The sequence below is a fragment of the Trichoplusia ni genome, chromosome 10 (assembly GCF_003590095.1).
Source record: "Trichoplusia ni isolate ovarian cell line Hi5 chromosome 10, tn1, whole genome shotgun sequence".
NCBI lineage: Eukaryota > Metazoa > Arthropoda > Insecta > Lepidoptera > Noctuidae > Trichoplusia > Trichoplusia ni.
Window position 1 is genome coordinate 11,304,506 of NC_039487.1, and position 15,441 is coordinate 11,319,946.

The 15,441-nt window shown below is 37.6% G+C and overlaps 2 protein-coding genes across 2 annotated transcripts; both read left to right on the forward strand.

The window, feature by feature from the left end:
* The first annotated feature begins 2,838 nt into the window (after window positions 1–2,838).
* On the forward strand, window positions 2,839–9,183 carry LOC113498041. The gene is made up of 9 exons (XM_026877931.1): window positions 2,839–3,029; window positions 5,006–5,107; window positions 5,483–5,599; window positions 5,897–6,045; window positions 6,807–6,968; window positions 7,475–7,581; window positions 7,763–7,874; window positions 8,341–8,491; window positions 8,636–9,183. The coding sequence occupies exons 1-9, from the start codon at window positions 2,871–2,873 to the stop codon at window positions 8,834–8,836; spliced, it is 1,260 nt and encodes a 419-aa protein (XP_026733732.1). The 5' UTR covers window positions 2,839–2,870; the 3' UTR covers window positions 8,837–9,183.
* A 2,146-nt stretch (window positions 9,184–11,329) lies between these two features.
* LOC113498060 (carcinine transporter-like) lies at window positions 11,330–15,390 on the forward strand. The gene is made up of 7 exons (XM_026877961.1): window positions 11,330–11,813; window positions 12,031–12,226; window positions 12,402–12,660; window positions 13,444–13,693; window positions 13,841–14,226; window positions 14,511–14,689; window positions 14,808–15,390. Exons 1-7 carry the CDS (start codon window positions 11,611–11,613, stop codon window positions 15,138–15,140), a joined length of 1,806 nt encoding a protein of 601 aa, XP_026733762.1. The 5' UTR covers window positions 11,330–11,610; the 3' UTR covers window positions 15,141–15,390.
* Window positions 15,391–15,441: the final 51 nt, after the last annotated feature.

Consider the following 15,441-nt stretch of genomic DNA (forward strand, 5'->3'; position numbering starts at 1 on the left):
GGTGACCATCTTTGTCATGACGAGTTCCACCGTGTTTCGGAAGGCACGTTAAATTGTGGGTCCCAGCTGTTATTCCTTCATCTTTGACAGTCGTTACAGGTAGTCAGAAGCTTGAAAAGTCTGACAGCCAGTCTAACCAAGGGGTGTCGTGTTGCCCAGGTAACTGGGTTGAGGAGGTCAGATAGGCAGTCGCTCCTTTTAAAACACTGGTACTTAGATGAAACCGGTTGGACTGGTAGCCGACCCCAACGTAGTTGGGAAAAGGCTAGGCCGATGATGAATAACTAAGTTATGCAATAACCTTAATTCTCGTTAAACCTGTTCTGCTGACCGTGTGATGCGACAAGTCGTCATTATTCAAACTATATATCTCACTAGTTTTAGAATAGGTCGCCTTTGCACTACCATCCAATACTTACAAATTAGCTTCATATATTTGCCGACTAGTTGCGCCACGTCATTAACAGCAGTATTTTACTAATGATTACTTCAATACTTAATTAATTATGTAGATTTTTCTTACCTATAAACAGGTTAGGGTTAGGTCGGATTGATTGATTGTGTGATTTGTGGCGCAACAGTCGACCAACTTTTTATACAGTCGGCATCAAAAACATTAAATACAAACATCTGTATTGATTGTGATAAAGTTTTAAAGGAAAATAAAATTAACACTAGCTTTACAAAGGTGACTTATGCTATCCAAATAATGTTGCTATGTAAAAAATATGCTGTAGTAATTAATCAGTATTGTGATAAAGTTTCGGTGTTACCATAATCTGCTTAACATTACCTCTGTTTAACGTTAAGCATTATTTAATCACTAGATGTCTAATGGTTGTTAAAACATTACTATTGTTTTTATTATTTTCAATAATTTCTGTCTTTGTAAATGTTGCATTATTCGATTTAGGCTCGTTCAATTATTTCTGTGGGTATACAATTAATATTTGCGCTTATAACAACCGTAATATATCTACAGTCTAAGAACTAAAGTAATTAAATATTATATAGTTAGTTTATTTTAAGGTTTTTGTTAATTTTCGTTTATTAATTAAATGTAAAATATTAATTGTGTTTTGTTATTTTAATTTCGTTTACCCTTCCTAGCCTGGCATCCTTTTATTTATGGTTTAAATGACCTTTGGAGAGTAAAGAATATTGGCACACTTATGACCAATCTCAGGGCAGGCTTTATCGACAAACATAAAAACTTGTTAAAGTACGTAATTTTTTGAAGAAAATGGTATCAGAATGCTTACTTCTTTTGACAATATAATCATCCAACGATTGTAGACTTTCTACAAGTAGCGTTAAAATACATTTCTAAAAAAATGCTGGTGTCCCTGATATTGATTTTTTACCTTAATAATATAATTATAAAAGCTATTTAGAATCGTTGAAATAGTCTTATGGTGTAATTTGTTCTTGTGATAAATAAATTAAATTAGATAAGGCGAGAAATAACATGCACGGTACAATATAAATAACAATGCGCATAGATTGATTCCGATTTGATTTACCACGTTTTTATTTGAGAGCTGTTGTGTTGAGGTTTCCACACCAAAACAACTGGGCCCCGATTCTGCTATTTGCAACGGCCGATGATAGAGGTTAAATTAAATTTGACAAGAATCTTATTCAACTAAGGACTAATTTATTGAATTGTCAATGAGTTTTCCGACCCGCACATACTTAATTTTCAATTATTATAAATAAAAAAAAATATGAAGATACAAAAAGGCCATTCTAATTCAATTTTGATTAATTCATTGGCTATTGTAAATAGCTGAGGGCACTAAGTGTAGCCTGACGCGAGTAAGATCCCCGCGTAGGACAAGCGTTTGTGTGATCCACGAATGCTTGTTCCGAGTCTGGATGTCTTTGTGCATGTGACTTGATCGTCGTTAAAACCCCCCGCGACACAAGGATTAAATTCCTTTGAGCGGTAGCACATCGTCTTTCTCAAAACTTGGTAAACTTCTAAATCTCTATGTAGATTTCTGTCTCTTACGATATTTCTCGCCTCGCCAATCATCACATACATCATAATCATCCTTACAAATTGACAATACAAGATCGAAGACGGAGAAGCTTACCTCACTTGAAAATAAATTGTATGTATCGTGTGTAATTGTGTTGATCAAGTGCTCGTTGCGAATAAATATTTTTTATTGTAAATCACTAATGTTTGCTTGTAGTTAGGACTCTTGTTTTGCTAGGTACGTTACGAGTGAACTATATATACGTTATAACTGGAAATTTTAATAAAATGTTTATTCAATATCTCATGGACGTAATGTTTTAATTTTAATTGCTGTTATTTTTCTCCCTTTACCTCTTTGATTAATGAGATTTCTTTTTCGTTCGAGTATCGCACTAATATTATTATCAACACATCATATGTGAGTATGTTTGTTACCTGTTCACGCCCGAACGGCTGAAGCGATTTCGATGTAATTTTGTACGGAGACAGCTAAAACCTTCGATTAACACGCTGCAGGATACATGCAACATTGTTTATATTGCGTTAAAGAAAAAAAGTATCGTTATAATGTTTTACATATAACGATAACGGCTCAAATATGATATTTTTGTTTCTAACCAACGTTCTTCACTTTGGTCCTTTGGCAGCCACCGGCAAAGACCCTTAAACCTGCAGTTATCAAACCTCCTCCTCAACCTTCACGGCTTCAACATGACAATTACAAGACAGATTATTCTTTAAATCAGGCTTATTAAATATAGATAATTGATAATTAACTGTAGTATTGCAAGTCACAACACTGTAGCACACATCTTATCTACAATATAAATATTATATCGGCCAGTTATCAAAGCGTAGCAACATAAGTAGTTACCGAACGAAAATGTCGTTCACACTCGCTTTCGGTGGATTCGCAATAATTTTATTTATTTACAGTGTTTTTAAAAAGGAACCTAAACCCATATTTGGGATATATGCAGTGCCTGGAAAGTGGTATTATGTGAAATATGTTTTCTTTTCTGCGATATATTTCTTCAGAAAGGTGAGGGTCATTTGTTTAAACAACCGGTATTTACTTCTCACATATTTTCCTTCATATACCTTCTTTTATTTACAAGATCTTTCTAGCAGCTTTGCCCGCGCAAAAATCTATAACCTAAATCCTTCCTTGATTTCTTGGCGTTTGAGCTATTTTCATTGTAGCCAACCCTATCATAACGGCTAATTTATGTAAAAGTGAAACAGACAACGTTAATATCTCTTTAAGGATATTACGTATGACGGAATTTGACGGATAGCCGAGTAGTTGAGGTCAACACGCCAAACCCACAGAACGCGACATGTCGAACGTTCGATACCCGCGTAGGCCAAGCATTTGTGTGATACACGACTAGGTTCTTCTACAAGAAGTCTAGCTTTGACCCTGTGTCTTGAACGAACAGAGAAATTAGTAATCATGTTTTCATTCTATATAAAAAAACGAATAAGTATTCTTCCATTTAAATTAGCTGTAACTCTTCGTATATTGAGATCTAGCTGTTGCCCCCGACTTCGTCCGCGTGGTTATAAGGATAGGATTTTTTTAATAATTTTCCCCGTTTTTGCCACATTTTTCATTGTGTCTTCGCTTCTATTACTTGCAGCGTGATGTTATATAGCCTAAAACCTTCCTCGTTGAATGGTTTATTGAACACAAAAATATTTTTTCAATTTGAACCAGTAGTTCCTGAGATTAGCGCGTTCAAACATAAACAAAGTCTTCAGCTTTATATATTAGTATAGATTAGGATTATTTCATTATCCATGAAACACGACGAAAGCGAATGTCTGGCATTTTGTAATTGATAAAAATGTAAAGATAACATTAAAACCAGCACTCATTAACGTGCTTATAACAGAAGTGTGATCACAATGTGTTAGTAGATGATCATAGAACCTAAAAGCACCCTTATTTCAAGGTCGTTAAGGTTGAGAGTACAAAAGACGGTTACCTTATGAAGGCTAATATTCGCTATCTGAAAGTAGGCAACAGATTTGCAGGTGTTTTGTTATCTTGTAATCAGTTAAATAGGGATAATTTATTTTATTTAAATCAATCAAAGTAGTTTATAATTGAGTAAATCAATTTTACTGTGTATTTGAACAATTAATTAGATTTTTCGGCAGTAAAAGCGGAACCCTATTACAAGGCACGGACAACCGATGTCTGTCCGTCTGAAACCAGGTTGTATCCAATGAACTATGATAGCTAGAAAGTTGAATTTTTCACATATGATTTATTTCTGTTGCTGGTATACTAGCAAATAAAGATCAGCAAACCAGTGATATCCCTTGTGGATACCCATCCAACCTTAAATGTATTCTTCAGCAAGACCAGTTTGCATCAACAATTGATCATTCATCAAAGAAAGCGTGTTGTTCGGGAGTTTACCACGCCATTTTACCCTCGCAGCTAAAGCACTCACTAAGTGGGGAAGGGTGAACGAAAGCGGGTGCTCGATAATTTAATTTGACATTAAAAAAGTGCCTCTCATAGTGCCAAGACAAGGCAAAAGAAGCGTCGGTCGTCCTGAAGCAAGATGGGTCGATGACATAGTAAAGGTCTCGGGTCGAGTCTGCACGAGGCTAGCACAAGACCGTAGAAATTGGCATGAGAAAGGGGAGGCCTACGCCCAGCAGTAGAAGGATAAAGGCTGTGCATGATGATGATGATATCTCTCAATCAGGACTGTCCATTGAATTTATCTGGCATTCATTTTTCTTTTATCGTTGGAACCAACAATAAAGGCTGCTTATACCATAGCATAGTGTTGATCTTGGCTCTTGGGATTTTCATTTCTTGTCCCCAAATAATATACCAAATTTTTTATAGAAAAAAGCTATCTACATAAGTGAATACTAGTTCCGCTTCGAATCAGAAACGTACTGGTATTTTTTTGCTGAATATTATAACCTGCCAAAAGGTTACTCCTAAAATGGACTAAATGTAAATATTACTTTTCCCTTCAACATTTCCAGTACTCTGCAAGCGGGTCCAAAAGCAGTGCTGGTCAGGGTGCTAAAGCTATGACGGATGTGACCCTAATGGATCGGGCACAACAACTAAGCGATGATGCTAAGGTAAATAGTTATATCACGACAGTGTGACATATATCTATCATATATATATATGACGTTATCTGATCCTTGAAGGAAATACATTTAATTCTTACATTACAGGTTACCCACTCTGAGTTTTGGGAAATTTCCCCAAAATAACAAAACTATAGTTACCTAGTCATGTTGACTGCACGGATAGCCGAGTGCTCGAGGTTATCACACCAAACCCACTGAGAGCGACGAGTCGCGGGTTCGATCCCCGCGTAGGACAAGCATCTGTGGTCTAGTAATCATAATACAACGTTTGCTTAGTTTAATGGCCTTTTGTGAAAGTTGTGGAAATTATTATTATTTTAATGCGGAACTAAAAAACTTTCTGTTTATACAATATTCCAGGCTTTCGATGCTATTTTCTTCATATCCTCAAAAAGCGAGGGAAATAAAGGGGTGTACGTGATCGCGGGATGTGAGAGACGTCCTTTAGGGATGTGCAACGGACTCTTTTATATTGGAGTAAGTATTTCTTCAAACAGTACACGTCACATACACCTATAGCCTCCGACTAAAATATATATTTTCAATTCTTTTTTTTTACCTCTGAACTTCGACTGGAAAACCGATTTTATTGACTTTTTTTTTGATCCATAAGAATTTCCACATATAGGTTGTAAATGTATAAGTAATAGTTATATATAAGAGTGCCTAAAAATAAAATCTATGCATCCCTCTCAAATAGTTAAGGGATATACACATAAGGAAGATTTGAACATATCAACGTTGACTGAATATTATATTATCATCTTCTTTTAGCTACCAAACAAGGGTTTGCTATGCAGTAAGAAGATCCCCGACACGGTATTATTCGGTGCTGAGCCGGGCAAGTTCGGAGCAGAGGGGATCAAGATGACCCCTGTGGTGCCCATGGAGAAGTGGACGATCTCCTACAAAGGACAGATGTGGTGAGCTGAAGCAAAAGTAGTTATCATCCAATAACTAAATACAATACCCCATCACGGGCAGCGGTGGCCTTACCCATTGCGAGGCTCCAGGCGGAAGAACTTTGCGAGGCCTTTTGTTGTCTGTGAACCTAACAAATCATTTTCCAGCAGATCAAAATTAAATGCAAGTTCTTTTCGCAAGCAGTTGAGTTCTATAGGTCCTGATAATTTTTTGGAATATTTCTGGTGTCTTGACCTGGAAAAACGTGAATAAACTAAATAACTGCTGACTTCCGGTACCACATCGAACGTTTGAAAAAAATAAATTCCAACGTTTCAAACAATTCTCAGAAACTAGACTTCATTCTCTTTTGTTCTCATTTCATATCTTTCTATTATTAGATTATTATGAGCCTGAGTAGATTCATTGTTATAACTTAACCTAAGAAAAATGCGTATGAGAGTGCTGAAGCAGCCAATTTATATGCTTCATTGTGACACGAGAGAGCATTCCATGGCATGGCTCTAGAATGCCGCCCTACATTTGCAGCTAGGTTGCACGTTTTTTTGCTTAGATTTTGACTTTCAAAAACGCATTACGACACCCAGGCTCAGAAGAGCAGCTAGAGCATTTGAAAATGTGCCACAAAATTTAAAGATTTTTTGATGAAGTCAAAATCTAAGCAAAAACCCTCGTATCACAAGGATTATATTCCATGGTCCGGGAGGCATTTAGAAACATTGGAAAGTCATCATGCGTCATTTGTATAAAAATGTTTCAGGTATCAAAATGATCCGGAAAAAATGGTTGAAGTTGACTTCTTTGGGGAATGGAAAGCGACCTCAAAATACTTCGATTTCGACTCGGATTTGTATCCGCCGGCCGTTATCAAGTCCATAGCGCGGGAGAAGTGGAGCAGACAGTACTTCGAGGGACTCAAAACGTAAGTTCATTTTGACTAACGATATTTTAGATTAATTTTTTGCTTTGAATGAAACTCTAAGTAACTTTTGGGAAAAAATCTTCTCTCGTTATTAAATCTAATTGTGTTGCTTTATAGTCTTGACTTATGACGTTCTTTTCATTCGGGAGGTAGGCGTAGGACTTACGCGCGGGCCCTCGGACGGTGAGTACGGTAGCCCACCGCTCCGCCAGGTCCAGGCCCGTGCCGGACGGCCCGAACCTGTTCCACGCGATTCTCAATGAGATGTCAGCAAGGTCTTTGAAGCCCATTGGGGCTGATGCAAGAAAACGGGTAACCGTGACCCCGGCACACAAGGCGCAAAAGAAGGAATACGTTAGGTTGTTTTCAGTAGAAATCTGACCCTACCTTCCGCTCAATCCAAAGCGAGAGAAGTAATTTAATGAATCCGCAAAAAGGCATCTGTTATAACTGTCTGGATACTTTTTTTTTTCTTACCCCTTTATCTGAAATCTTTTACTTTCCAGAGCACATCAGTCGCATTACGAACAGTTCGGATCTTTGAAGTGCAAGTTTAAGATTGAGAACGAATCGTACGAGTACACTTTGCCGTCCTTTAGAGACCATAGTTTTGGTAAGCCCTTAAATGTTATGCTCTCATTGTTTTTGGCGTAGAATATCTTATGTCCGGTGAATAGCAATTGATAATGACATTCGGAAAGGCATTGGCTCAGGATTCGAACCGTTGACTTGGCAGTCCATCGGTCATACAGATAATAATGAGAGTTGGTTTAAAGATAAGTCTTTTATCCTAGGTCAGAAGCGTGACTGGACTCTGATGCATCGCTACGCCTTCCATCACATCTTCCTAGAAGACGGCACCAGCGTCAGCGTTGGCGTCATCTGTCAACCCTCCACCGCATCCGTGTGAGTCTTGATGGTAGACTAACTTATGGGATTCAACCTCCTGACATTGGATTTCTTCGGCTTCGAGCGAAGTAACGTCTAAGTCATGTGATTAATCGAAAAGAAATATCGTTAACAGACGTCTGAGCCATAAGATTGTAATAATGTCAGATGTACTGTATTTACAATAATATTTTCGTTGGTATTACAAAATAGAACTTTCTAATCTTTATAAGACGCAATAAGAAACAATAAAAAATTGCTTGTCATGATGCCAAAACGGTGACGGCGTGTTAGTAATATGCTTAGATTATAAGATTCCACAGTCCTTGAACATCACCATGTAGTTTTGATAAATTTTCATGCATAACATTTTGTAGTATTATTTGTTTTTTTCTTATAATCCTGAGCAAAAGGTTTGTTACTGTCTTATTCCTATTCCTATATTCTTCAAAATTGAAAAAAAATCTTTAAATTTTGTCTTCAGATTCGAAGTTGGTGTCCTAGCACTGCCTAGTGGGGAAGTACTTCCAGTTAAATGGGTGGACTTGAAGCTGTATCAGCATGGGGAGGACGGAACTGCCCCCAAGGACTACGCGTTCGTATTTAAGGCTGGGGACGAGGAGTATACCGTGCAAGTACGTGCGCTTGAACTTAAATGTTGTATAAATTACTTTGCATAACGGACCTATTTCGTGTACGCCTTTAAAAAGGGCCGGGTTCTTCCCATGGACTTTCCCCGTGCAGATAAAGTCCATACCATATATTTTATTACATTCCAGGTTTTAGTAGAACATGAGTCTGTTCACTACGTGTCTTCGGATTGGGACGCTCGCATGGTTGAGAGGTTCTGCAAGTTTGTGGTCAACAACGTCCCGGGACGAGGTGTCTCCGAGTTCCACTACAGACACAAGGATGGAAGGCCCGAAACCGTTGCCAAGGATGACCCCGAGTGGTACCGGAAGATGTGCCACAAAATTTAAAGATTTTTTTTTCTGTTCCGTACAGATGTAATTTCTGAAGAGCAAAAACATAATGGACCAGACGGCCTAACATTACGTAACTTTACAATAGTTCCTTTTATCAAAAGGAAATTTCAATTCAATTTTTCGACCACATTAAGCGATGTGCCGACAAATTCCTAAAATGTATTGAACATGAATCGAACTGGTCTAGAGGGAAGACCAACTCTTACCTATGTATGTGAAACTGTTTTTATTTTTTATAATAATTTAAGCATAATTGACCATTCCCAATGACTGATAAAGAAACAATTCAGATTATTATTATGTATTAAAAACAAGATAAAATAAATATGTGTTTTACGTTCTACGTGTTTACATTATTCTGATTTCTGTTGCTTTTAAATGGTTCACACCCTGCCCCCTGGATAATATTTTGTTTGTATTCCTTTAACCTGCATGTACCTACTTAATTTCCTGTTTTCCTGCCTTTTTCTCTGAACGAAGATTTTATGTAACATTTATTTAGTACCTATCTGAAATCCGTTTAAATAGTAAGATACAAACGCATTCGTTAAATAAATTTACTATCAAAATTGACCATGACAAATCCTTGAACGCCATTTCCTAACGATTGAATCAAATTTTATTATTCATTGCGTTTTTTACACTTCCCTAGTTTATGCTCTCTAGAACAAAACTGTCGATGTATATTGTGCATAGTTAATCCCTGCCTCTAGACCTTGGCTGGGCGGGCAGGGAACAGTCCTTTGCCTGCCCCAATTATACCACTAATCGAATTGAATGACTGGACTACGAATGAAATAATTGCGCACGCGCATCCCATTTTATATACAGGTTGTTTATTTATTGATTTTTTTAAGTGATTTTTATTAAGGTTCTTTCCAATCCTTTTTTAAAGTCGAAATAACTTGAATGTTTGTGAAAAATGGTTAATATTATTTAAGACGTCTTACTTAAATGACAAGTTCAGGGATTACGAGTAGTAGGTAGGTGTATATCATTTTATAGAAAGCCATGTAATAGGTAATTATCGTCCAATTTTTGGATAGGAAGATATAGAAAACTACGACGATCTAAGTCTCACTGCGTACTGAGACTTTCTTGTTTATTTATACATTTTCTTTTTCTTCCTATTTGTCTTGTATTATTTCTCTTGTCACATCCTCGCATTTGAGGCATCGAAGCGACAGGCTGTTTCAACTTTGTCAACACCCATAATTGACAAATGAATGAACACTTGAATTTATGTAACATTTAGCACACCCTGTATGTTTACTAGTGTTTATGCTCCCGTTAATATGAGAAGTAAGGATGAGGGCTCCAGTTTGCACAATCTGGCAGTCAGGTATACCACGTAGAGCAGAGTGGGCTATGGAGGTTGCTTACTAAGGCGAATTAAAAAGGTATGTTGAGCTAGACCTGATCAAAGTTATGGAGTATAAAAACACCTATAAGCAGCTTTCGCCTATATTATGCAAATAACCCCTACTTAACAGCCATCTGAATCCTGATTAATAATATTGTCTTAATTCAAAAGCAACTTCAAATAAAAATTATTGGTCCAAATTTGATGAAATTTTTATGTGACCAAATGACAACTATTTCACGTTACATGAAAAAAATAATCGAGAAATTCTTTTCACAAAAGTAAAAAATAATAATTCTATAACCATGTAATTAAAATAAAAGTTTTTTTGTCGAAAAAGTATGTTATTATTGATCAAAAGACGTCAAGTCTAGTAAAATAAGAATTAACTTAGAATGAGATCATTATTTACAATAAAAAGGCTATAACCAGTGCCGTTTTATCCATAAGGCACTTAGGGCTTGTGCCTAGGGGCCACCTATGACCCACCACTATGACTAGGGGCCCAGCACTCCCGATGAAATAAAAAAATATGAAACCACGGTAGAAGCCCACACAATTGATACAATGCATCTAAGAAAAGCTCGATAATTTTTTCACTGAATGAAAATAACTTGAACCAAGGGGGGCCCCCACTCCTTTGTGCCTCGGGGCCCCTGGGCCCCTAGATCCAGCCCTGGCTATAACTGTTCTACTAAGTACTACTGTTATATTATTACTTATATACAATAGAATTATATTCTTAGTGTTTCTTACGAATAAAAATGTTAGAACCCCTTTAACAACAATCTTATTCATCCATATATATAAAAATGAATTTCTGTTCGTTAGTCTCGCTAAAACTCAAGAACGGCTCGACTTATTGGGCTTACGTTACTCTCAAAACTTTTTATTTTCTAATAAGAAAGATTAGCATCAAAATTAGGTACTAGTAGGCGGGTCTGTTTTCAATATTGAGGCATCCGGTGATGGTAATGACGCCCGCTACTTTTAAAATATAAACTATTTTCATTTAAGTAATAATAAAATATTTTTGTTTTTTGTCTAGAATTCAGTACAGGGCGGAACAGTAATGGTCAATACAATTAATTTCCAATTATTGTGTTAACAAAATGCTTAAGAGAATGAAATTTCATACTGCCATTCATTCATGGGCCGTTGTAAATAGCAGAATCCGATCCCTGGCCGGCTTCAAATTTTCTCTCTTGGAAACAGTATAAATAATAAATAAACACTCAAACTTAAAACGAGCATTCGTGGGTCATATAAATGATTTTCCTACTAGAATCGATCCCAAGGCATGTCATGTACCGCGGGGTTGGTACGGTGACCCATATCGCTCGGCTAAAATAATCGGAAACAAAAACCAAAACCGCCTAGAGTTTGACTGTATTTCAGATATACGATGGATTTCGATGCTATTTTGGAAGATGTTGGCACCTTCGGACGGTACCAGAAAATGGTGATATACCTGATCCTGCTACCAGCTGTGATTCCGTGCGGCTTTCATGCGTATGCACAACTCTTTATGGCCGCCCACGTCGATCACTGGTGCAGGGTCCCTGAATTAGACTTTATATCGGATCTCTATATAGCTAAGAATTTGAGGTAGGTGGCTTTACAGGCAAAGTAAAGGTAACGATCAGATCTGTATCAGTTAAAAAAGTGATTTTTATGCTGACTGAGCACTGACTTAATCTCATTGCATTTTCCAACAAATAAATCTTTTACCAAACTATCCATCGTTATTATCACATTTTCTTTCATAACGTTCTGCCTTAAAAGAGCGCCTCCGTAACTGTTTAATATTATAATACTATTGCAGTATACCCATGGAATTGAAGAATGGTGAGCTTAAATATTCAGAGTGTACAATGTATAAGCTGAACTATAGCAAAATAGCAAAGACTTATGAGAGTCTTGATTACTTTAACCTGAAGGAGACTTCTCCGGAAATCGTGCCTTGTACCAGTGGATGGACTTATGACAAGACCGTGTATAAGAACACTGTTGTAACAGAGGTAGGAGTTATTATACCTTAATATTGCCCACAGCAACGTCTTCCTCTACTTAGGAAATTTCAAGGGTCTGCCTACTACACTTGAAATTTCCTAAGTACCATAAAACAGTACCCATGCTAAACTATATTAAGGTTTTCTACGTAAAGGAACATTATAAAAGTCTCATTGTTTTCAGTGGGACCTCGTCTGCGACAGGGACTTCTTCCCAACATTGGGGCTGGTCCTCTTAGCAGTCGGGGGGATCATTGGCAACTACATCTTCGGCTACCTGCAAGACACCCTCGGAAGGAAACCATCGTTCTTCATATACCTTCTTATAGAATGTGTATTTGGAGTGGCTACGGCTTTCGCTCAGAATTATGTCATTTGGAGTATTTACAGGACTGGTGTAGGGTTTACTGTGCCGGCGATTATGACAACGCCTTACGTGTTAGGTAAGTATGAGTTTGTTTCAATCAATATATTACTTCAGCCTATCGAGGCTCACTGCTGAACAGAGGCGTCCCCCAAGTTGCGCCATAACACCCTGAGTTTTTATAATCGAATGTTACAGTTTCACTGTAGCTCGCGGTTCCGCGCCTCCTGGATGCCCCAAAAACATTACTCTCTTTGAACGGAGATGGATAAAAACAACCTACATACTGTTAATAAAAAGATGTCAGCGACCTTCATACCAAATTTCAAGGCAATCGGTCCAGCCGTTTGGGCGTGAAGAAGTAACAAACATACAAACATACACTCAAACACACAAAATTATCATTATATGATTGACGTACAGTTGGTGTGTCACTTTTTTTCAGTCTTGCTTTATTTTTGATACGGCTACACGTCCTGACTTGTTCAAGTATGCTGCAGTTACTGTGACTGAAAGTTAAGAGGGTTATAGACCAAGGTCGTGTGTAGCAAGTACGACTAGTCACCATAAGCAGTCACGACATCAGTACTACTAATTACTACTTTTTATTTCGGTGCGCTCCCTTGACTTCATTCCTTATTTTCTTACTATTTGTGTTTTAAAATGAGATTCAGCGTGTTATACGAGTGCAAAAGTACACGTTCAAAACGTGCTACTTACAAATTCTCTTTTTGTATTCATGAATTTTGACTTTGACTATCTTAAATAATTATGTAGACATGCCCAATTAATGTGCAACAAGAACCCTAGTAGGTAGGTATAACAGAGACTTCGTACTTATCTAAATATGCTTATCTTTCAGCTATAGAAATGGTAGGTCCTCGATGCAGAACTCTATGCACGATACTCTCTAACATCGCTTACTCCACGGGCCTTATCCTGCTGGCCGGCGTGGTGTATCTGGTGAGGGACTGGCGCCACCTGGCCTTGGCCACCACCCTGCCCTTCCTCTGCTTCTTCCTGTACCTGTGGCCGATGCCAGAAAGTCCTCGGTGGCTACTTGCTCGAGGAGAGTTCGAGAAAGCTGAAGTCATCTTGAGGAATATGGCTAGGTAAATACAAATCCACATCCATGTAAAATGAACACGCGTGACGCCTCGTGTTGTGTAATATTTTTAAAGACATGAACATGTTGCTTAATAATTAAAACTTATAAGAATCTATAAAAGTATTTGTCTCACAATCCCTTATATTCCCAGGATAAACGGCAAATCCTTACCAGCAAACTATATGGTGCAATTACATCGCAAATATGAAACGAACAAACTAAACAAAGATCTCGAGAAGGCTAAAACAAGAAAGTACGGGATTCTGGATCTGTTTAGAACTCCTAATTTGAGAAAGAAAACCATTATTATAACTTTTATATGGTTCACGAACACTAGTGTCTACGTTGGCCTATCGTATTACGCCCCCGTTTTGGGTGGCGATGAGTTTCTGAACTTCTTTTTGGCTGGGATCGTGGAACTGCCGACTTATCTGTTTCTTTGGCCCTCAATGGAGAGGCTTGGGAGACGGTGGACATTGTGCATGAGCATGGTGGTAGGCGGAATTGCATGCTTGACCACGTTCTTGGTGCAGCACGGTGAGTTTGGTTTTTTCTTTTTCAGGTTTTGGCCCAAACTAGTTCAAAGTTTCCATCATGCAATTACTCGTAGTTTAAAAACATCGGGTTCGTCTCGGGACGCTCGACAGAAGTGATGACTTGAAATAATCTCAGTTGCTGCCTTATGAGTGAGAGAAAGTTAAAGTTACGATACGAAGCAGTATACACTTCTAAGAGAATTACTTAAATAAAAGTTTTGTATTTTACCAGATTTCTGTGTAACTACAATGGTGCCTTAACATTATTATATTTGTATTTCGCAGAGACGTATGTAACGCTGGCGCTGTACTGTGTGGGCAAGATGGGGATATCGTCTTCCTTCGTAGTTTTGCCACTCATGGCTTCAGAACTGTACCCCACCGTGGTGCGAGGTCTCGGAATGAGTCTGAGCTCCGTATTGGGGATGTTAGGACCTATTTTCATTCCCCTTGTTAACTACTTGGTAAGTGTAACGCATGAACTCATTCAGAGGTGTATGGTTCAATGCGTAAAGGCTGAGGCCAAAAGTCTCCTAAATTTTGTAACCTGTGAATAATTAAAGAGCATTTTTATAATTACAGGGATCGGACATAATGGTACTTCCATTAATAATAATGGGTGCATTGCTAGTAGCAGGAGGGATAGCCAGTTTATTACTGCCAGAGACATTAAACCAGCACCTTCCTCAGACCTTGGAGGATGGCGAGAAAATGGGACTCGATACAGACTTCTGCTGTAATCCTCCTGTGAGAGAATCAAAACAAGAAGTGAAAGAAATAAATTTAGAACTTAATAATTGTAACGCGTGTAGTGCTTTGTGTTCCTGTCAAATGGTTAATGTATCTCTTGCAGATAATATCGCTACTGTAATTGATAAAGAAAATGAAAAAGTAGATTTTTTAATTGTTAAGTAATGCTAAGTGGATTGTTATAAGATTTTATGTTAGTTTTACGATGTTATTAAGTAAAACCTTGTTGAGAATTTTATTATTTATGACTTGTGTCTTTAAGTTATGTTAAGGTCTACGGGAACAAAGTTGGTGAAGACGATAATAATAAATAAATAAAAATAACTTTAATTGCACCTTACAGTAATTTGACAATAGGTTTACAGTAAAATAGCAGATAACGATACGATAACTCCATTCTCGACAGAGCTCTTCGTTACGACACTGATCAAACGAAGCTGTTGCATGTGTACTGTGTATCCGAACG